The following is a 7,914-nucleotide window of genomic DNA, read 5'->3' on the forward strand; positions in this document are numbered from 1 at the left end:
AAAATAATTATATAAATGAAATAGACCTCTCTTTCGAGATATGTAAAATTGGTGTCATCACCATTAGCGAGAGTAAAAAGTCACGTCATCAGTTGAAGGTTAATAATTCAAAATAGTATTATTCAGATTGATTTCTTTGTTTGTATTAGCAGAGCATAGAAGTCAGTGCAGTCAGAATAGAATATCAAAAATTTATAAAAATGCAGAAACTTCTTTAAATTTTGTGCTAAGAGAAAATATTAAATGCTTTCTTAAAATCTATCGGTTGTAAATATGTAGTATTATGTAATTAATCTTGATTTATTCAGGTAGCTCTGCTAAAATCTTGGGGATATAAGGAAGTCACTTGCATTTCTAAAACTCTTATGTGTGGTGACATTGGAATAGGTGGAATGGCAGAGGTAGATACCATTGTTCATACTACGTTAAGATTGATTAACCCTTGGGACCCATATTCGCCACCGGATTTACGATTTTAGCATCAGGAAACAAAACTAGAACGTTCAACGAAGTTTTATCATCATAATACAGATAGAATTTGAAATATCTTATGAAAAAAGAAAATTAAAAGTGAAAGAAAATCGCGTGCTATGGTGGAATTCGTATAATTTACGCTAATAGTGAAATTCAAGTCCAATGGCAAGTTCCATCTTGCAAGATTACGCTTTCCCGAATGCACCGTAGCCGCGATATTTTGTTGCTCAAGTAAAATGTCTGAATCACCTGTGCTAAAAAATATGAACAAAGCAGAATCTGCTTGTTCCCCTGTCAAAGCAAAATGTAAAAACTGTAAAGAGATTCTGTTAACATATCGCATTTAAAGTTGACCTAATAAATAAAAGTGTACATGTTTTGTTAAATATATAATTTAAATCATGACATAATTTAAGACTTCCCTATGTTTTGTTCTTTTCTTTTTCTTTGTTTTCCAAGACAATGTCACTCTAATAATAACTGTTAAATGGTAAACAGTAATGAAACGGTAGCTTAAGTAATATTGTTAGATCATAATCCACATAAAGGTTGTATATTTATCAGAAAAGATACGTTTCGGGCAGGTGAAAAAATTCAAGAGTCAGGATAGTCACCATGTATTATTAAAATTTTTTTCGTCAAAAATATTTAAAAATTACTTTATTAAAATTACTTTATATATAATTGGTATAAGGGTAGTGCGTTAAAATTTAGTCGCGTGTAGACTGGAGTGTGTACACATGTACACGTTCATGTTTATACGCGGCTTTACATAAATATCACAGTTTACAAATATTTATTAAAATATGCTATAAAAACTATCCCGAGAAAAAATGTTGACGGTGTCGACGCGTCATTTGAAATCATGATTTTTGATTTTCTTGGATAATTTTCAACGTCGTTGGTTTCCAATTCTCGAGGGCAACCCATCCAAACTGGTGCCGATAAGTTTTGTTTCTCATGAGCAACCTTCATTCTTCGGTCATCGAATTCCCAGAAACCTTTTCCTTTGAAGAAGTACGTTTTGCCTAAAAGATAAATTAAAATATATATATTACATGACGTTTAACAATTTGATGTATGTTTATTAAAATTAGTACTTACTATCTTTCCACTGAAAAACAGCGTCGATATCGTTCCCAACACCAGCAAACATGCTTATATCTCTTGGATAATCAAGTTCTACGTGGTTTTCGGATTCATCAAACCTACGAAAATATTATTAACATTAACAAAAATCATAAAAATAGTGAACATATAACTTTAACAATTATATTTATAATGAAAACTGAGTTGATTTGGTAACACTAGTTTCCAAAAAAGTACGATGCAACTGTCAATGAATATTTTTATTGATAAAACTATGGTTGCAATAAATGCATAGAGCGTCTTTAACTGCCGAAGAACTCTTAAGATAAATTTTATTCATAAAACAATGAAAGAGATTTATATATAAATTGTTCATGTATAAGTAAATGATTTTTAAGATAAATATAATATAATGAATAATAATGAAAATAATAATTGTGTTTTATTATGAACCATATACTGTTCTGCGTTGAGATGACGAGCGGGGCGGCACAGTAAAAATGCGTGTAATCTGATTTTATGAGTGTGTCCGCTAAAACCAATGAGACCCTCATTCCTTCCGCTCGTCATCTTCTTAGCGTAGGACTATACATGTACGAGTCAAGCTTCTTTGTCATTATTAACCACTACATGTATCTTTTCAGTTTTATCATACACAAATCTTTTTACGTTTAAATATTTAATGTAGCGATTTAACATAAAAGAATTTCATGTTGTTTAAAATATGAAATTTTGTTGAATATATTTGAAACATTATTAAATATCGTAATTCCTAAAATAAGTTTTCGATCGTATCTTCTCATAAAATATTTTGTTTTTTAGAATATGCATATTCTTTTTAATAATATTTTATTTGTGCTTTAATGTATAATATTATTAAATCCAGATAGTATACAACGTCTTAGAGATGTCTTCGAGTATATTTTTGGTTTGAATGTCTTACAACTTAATCTGGACGTTTTGAAGGCGTACAAATCGGTACGTTCTAATAACGTATAAAAATTACGTCTTTAAGACGTTTATAAAGCCAGCGTATAGTGTTTCGTAGCGTCATGTTTCAAAAACATCTTGATTTGTAACACTGGACGTCGTTCAGATGTCTTTTGGACGTCCCTAGGCTTTTTACATGACATCTTTAACACGTTAAGCGCCAAGCCTGTTGTGTCTTTCCTTCCGTTTAGCCCGCGATATCCGATTTCACCGATATGCTGGCGGCCGGTTAAAATTTTTTTTTTGGTAACAAGTAATATTTAGGTACATTCTTTTATGTTCTTCAAATTATTTAAAATTTATCAATAGAAGAATATAATTTTTTAAATTGTATATCGTCAGTCAACTATGACTGACGCGGTCCGAACGGAAAGTATAGTGTCAGTCACCGGTGACTGACATGGCGCTTAACGTGTTAAGGCGTTCACAAGACGTCTGAGTGCTATCTAGGAAGTTACAGTGTTTGATCATCTTTTCTCGATGTCCAGTTTAGAAACATAATAAAACCTGATATTTTGTAACATTAGGCGAGTCATTTTTGTTCAGTACCTCCAATACATAGATCCACTGAAGAAATAAGTTTTTCCATTGTACCCCCAAATCATCGCTCCGTCAACTTTTTCTAGTGATTCTGGCAATCCGAGTATAGTTAATGGTTTTGGATAACCTGGTTCGAGATTATTAGCGTTAAAAACATAATAGTTTTTGTCGATGAAAAACACTATTCTCTTGTCTGGTCTCTCATAAACTGCATCCACGTGGTCGATATCTTCAGGTAGGTTAAACAAACGTGTAATTTCTGCTGGATATCCTTCGAACAATCCATGATTGCCGATCCTCCACAGATACTGAAAGAACATGAATGTTAGGATAACTTTTCGACTGCTACTTATACTATCTTACTTTCATTAGACTACTACCTATTTTATTTCGTGTCTACGTAAACAAATCAACATGGTTATTTTTCTTTAAATATTTCATATAAATTTTATTTAAAACAAGATTTGATTTTACGTTTATTTCCAGTAAGACTTCTCATTCTAGATTTAATTTTTGCCTTCAAATTATTATTTCATATCTTATCTGTATTTTTCAATGTACATAGTTCTGTACCTTTAAGTTTTCTGTAAAACATTAAACAATATCGTACATTGCTATGTTATTCTTATTTATTCCTTTATGTTGTCAGTTATGTTATAACTTGTTCGTTCTAAAAAATTACACGAACGTAGTTGCATCCGCTGAAGAATTGATATCCCAATATTCTTGTGATCATTTAATCAGCCAAGCAATTGGAAACTACCGATTAACGATTTGTCACAACGTCAATGCATGATTTGAATAAGTAGAAACGAATGCTGGACTCGACGTATTTAATCTGTTAACGAAACAACTTACGTGTCGTTCATATAGACCTATTTGACACTTACTCGTCCTTTAAAAATGAAAATTTCCCTTCGAATAATGCTGATGGCATCGTAGCTTGTGTCACATTTATCTGGTATGTCATTTTTGGGCGTCGAAGGTGTCCATCTATGCCTTGGCCTTTGCGTGTACGGTGTCCTCATGGTGGTTGTTGTTGTTGTGGTAGTAGTAGTAGTGGGAGGGAAAGTCGTGTGATGTCTGTGAGGTTTGTGAGGCCTTTGAGGTCGATCCTCCGGCCTCTCCGTTCTGTAATCCGGCTTTTGAGGGTATTGATAAGGGCGTCGAGGACGGTCGTCGTTTGGATAGTGATTTGGCCTAGTCGGTCGGGTTTTCCATGGTCTGTACGTCGTACTAATACTTGTCGTCGTTACGCGGGGCGTTGTAGGTCGTTCTGGAGGTGAGTGACTGCTCGGTAAATTGGCCCAGAGCTTTTCTTCGGGTGAACCTGAAACATAATTGAGCGTTCCTTGTTAAACGAAGAAAATACATTGAGCAACCGTTGGTCACCTGTGTTTCCTCGATGGGGGAGGGCCACGGTCATCGGTGACCGGTGTTAGAAAAGTCTAAATGAACGGACGCTCGAGTGGGCCATGTGCCTTCTTTTGCCGCGCTTCCCTCTCTTAAGGAGAGCTCTGGCCTCGAGGGAAGGCTAAGGAAGGCCATATTGCCAAGGGTGTCCTCTCGACGAGGAATTTTGTCGAAGGACATTATCGTACGAGCCGTCGCTCTGTTGAGTCAAAATACAGTTCTGTGTTCAAAACCGCCCAGGATTACTTGTCTGATTAATCGACCACCACCTTTACCTATCACTCCCGTGATCTATATTCTTACACCGGAGTGAAATGAATATCGTCAATTAAAAATTGCGAAAATCATAGCTGAGTTTTGAATTAAAAGAAGAAAAAGAAGTAAATATTTTAACTTTTGTACACCTACTTGTAAAGTAATAATAAACATTTACGTGTTACAGCTACAATAATTGCTGGAACGAAAATTACTTAGATGAGTATTTCCGGCGTTAGTGAGTAGACGAAGAGAGTTTCTAAAAATGCGAAGATAATGGCACAGGTAATTATCGAGATCATCATATGCAATGTTATCGACGGTTAAACGTACGAGATTAGATTATGCGAGGGTGAGCGTCGCGTTTTCATTCTCTGCGTGTTTATTCGTTCCACTGGTCTTTCTCCGTTCTAGCCGCACATTCCACTAATTGGTAGCTCCCTCGCGAATATTAATTATCATTCGATTCTGGAGCACACGCCATTCCTGAATAATGTAATAACGCAGATAGCGCGGGGTTGCGCATCGAATGTACTTTGCATGCCGCGACGTAAGTACTATTATGCATAACTTTTACTGCCACTATCTTTTCGCTTGCATAACTGCAGTTTAACGTTTAAGAAAGCTCCGTTCACTTTTTCATACGATACACGATTTATCATCTATGAAAAATTACGCTTACGCTTTTTTCCCCTGCTTTTTCGTTTTTGGTATTCTTTTAATTCCTCTTTTTCCGACTGTGGGAAAAAAGACAATTATTCTACTATTAGTGAAACGGTATTGGATTTGAATGTTTAAACAATTTTATATAATCGTAGTTTAGTCTCGACAATGTAGAAACAAAACATGTCGAATGTATCAGTATTATTTTCTACCTATTATTGAAACAACAAAGGTAGAAATTTTCATTTTCCCCTCCGTATTAACAATTTGTAATTAAGATGCAAATAATACGATGTTTTTTTAATTGTTCCTGATTTAGCGTGTTACGGGTTACGCTTGTACTCCAACAAGTCCGATAAGATTGGGACCTTCGACGTATGTGGTTATGAGGACAGTGTGTTGAGGATACTTAAGTTAGACTAGGTTTACGATACGGACGCGACTCTCTGCTATTTTTCAGATTAAGGTTTGAATACGCGTTTAATGTTTTGCGTAATGTCAGGAGGGCTCCAAACCTCTCATGAAAGCGGAGAATTTGGTGCATCTCAATAGCAATTGACGTATCATAAACCCGCGCGAGTTCAGACACGTTCTCGCGAGCGAGCGGTACACACAAGACAATTTTCCACGTACTACAGTAATGTCTCTACAAGTGTCAGTCTAGATGGTCCTACGCCTAGGTCTGCGTCATTACTGCGCTCATGTTATCTCTCTCGCAGCCAGTCAAGCATGTAACGCTACACCACTCGGTTTCTTTTACGAGATTTCACGGCTCGACAATTCATAATAGAAAAATATAAGTTCCTTAATTTTACTTTTTTTCATCTGAAATTTTTTTTAACACGTTGGTGAGATTTTTCTGATGAAAATGAGATCAAACACGATATAATTTGAACAACATTTACTTATTGAGTTATTAATTTAATGTCGGCCTACCTCCACGTAAAAAAAAAAAAATGTAGGGCCGATTCTACAAGTGTCAAATAAACGGTAGGCCGACTCTATGTAATGTAATACAGGGCGTCTGTTTTATCTCAATACAGTGAAATCTCTGGCATGACAGTGAACGTGTTAATAAGTAAATGTTGTTCAAATTATGTCGTGTTTGATGTCATTTTCATTAGAAAAATCTCATCAATATTGAAGAAGCGACGTACATGCGTCTGAAAAGTTGAGCGCGTTTCGTCAGATTGCGAGTGCGCCGTCAGTTGTCCGTATCGTTCAAATGCGTTGGGTTTTTTCGACGTGAAATCTGAAGAGCGCGAAAGCGGCGCGTGGGACTCAAACGGTTAAATAAATGCGGAGAGAACTAATCTATTTAGTAGAATCAATTTTATCCAGCCACTCTGTCTCTGCTTTCAGATTCTCTGATTGTTCTTTTGCAAACGAGATCTTTACATTTCTGGCTTATTTACTACAATTAGTAGACACGGCCGTATTGCTGAAGCTCTTGCAATACGACTACCAAGGTTTCCGCGCGATGAAAGGAAGACCAAGAAAAACAACGTCGACAAAGAAGAAATGCGAAATGATAAAAGAAATATGAGTGTTGTAGTGGGTAAAATTCGAGTGGAAGTTTCGATTAACTAGAGCGTCATGCCGAGAGAAAGGAACTCCCAGGGAAAAAAAGAATCTCGGATTGCTCAGGAAGGAAAGGGTAACCGGACGGTCGAAGTAATTAAGACAGGAAGCAAAATGTCTTGAGAGGAACGTTTAGTAAACGTCGCATCGCGATACAAGTAAACGAGATTCTCTTCCGACAGAGTGAACGTAAGAACTAAGAAAAACCTTGAGATTTGCGTTATATTTTAGTCTTCTTTTTAGCTTTATCTCTTTATCTCTCTGAAAGCAAACATCGAAGGAATGCACAGTCCGAGTCCCGAAAGGAATATTACATTCTTCAGAGACTGTTTTAAGCTTTTTAAGCGATTCTATACTCTATGCAGCATTTTTATATTTCAACATGTTGTATTTGTATAAAATAACGCTTTTTAAGCAGTCGGACATTTTACCTTAATACTTCACTTGCAAAGTTCAAATGACTTAACTATCTAGTTTCTTTAGCTTTTAACGTTTAATTTTGAACGAAAGAATGTAATGTAAGTTTCTGAAACACGTGGGTTCAAAATATGTAGACGTTGAATTATAAAAATTTTATTGTTGTGTGGAAATCCGTCCCGAAGACGGCGAAGCGAGCGCCTTGAAGCCACGCCCAGCGCGCTCGGTGGGGACGACTCCGCCCCTTTGGGCTTTTCCCTGATTTAGAGTAGAGTACTGATTTAGTATCTTGCGATAGCCCTAAAAACTAAAATAAATTATTCTAGCACTTACAGCGTTTACCATTTCAACTCCTCAATTAGGTACTGTCTATAGGCCTCTGTTGTGTCTGTCATAAAATTCTTTACTCAAATTAAATATAAAAATGCCTACGTGGGTCAATAATAGAGGAACATATGTTTATCATTTATTGTGGACAATATCAAGTGGTAT

General features: G+C 35.8%; 2 protein-coding genes across 3 annotated transcripts in view; one reads left to right on the plus strand and one right to left on the minus strand.

The window, feature by feature from the left end:
- LOC108573057 (phosphopantothenoylcysteine decarboxylase) overlaps positions 1-769 on the plus strand; it is a 9,612-nt gene extending 8,843 nt beyond the window's left edge. For both annotated transcript variants that reach the window (XM_017935420.1, XM_017935419.1), the window contains one exon: positions 309-769. In XM_017935420.1, coding sequence (XP_017790909.1) covers positions 309-479 — 171 coding nt within the window. In that variant the 3' untranslated portion in view covers positions 480-769. The remainder of the gene's footprint in view (positions 1-308) is intronic.
- A 406-nt stretch (positions 770-1,175) lies between these two features.
- Positions 1,176-7,914, minus strand: part of LOC108573062 (matrix metalloproteinase-2-like) — a 177,370-nt gene continuing 170,631 nt past the window's right edge. Inside the window, exons 7-10 of the mRNA XM_017935426.1 lie at positions 3,984-4,423; positions 3,103-3,401; positions 1,579-1,682; positions 1,176-1,502 (exon numbers count right to left, since the gene is read on the minus strand). Of these exons, the coding sequence (XP_017790915.1) occupies positions 1,261-1,502; positions 1,579-1,682; positions 3,103-3,401; positions 3,984-4,423 (1,085 nt within the window). The 3' untranslated portion in view covers positions 1,176-1,260. The remainder of the gene's footprint in view (positions 1,503-1,578; positions 1,683-3,102; positions 3,402-3,983; positions 4,424-7,914) is intronic.

Source organism: Habropoda laboriosa, unplaced genomic scaffold (genome assembly GCF_001263275.1).
Source record: "Habropoda laboriosa isolate 0110345459 unplaced genomic scaffold, ASM126327v1 scaffold89, whole genome shotgun sequence".
NCBI lineage: Eukaryota > Metazoa > Arthropoda > Insecta > Hymenoptera > Apidae > Habropoda > Habropoda laboriosa.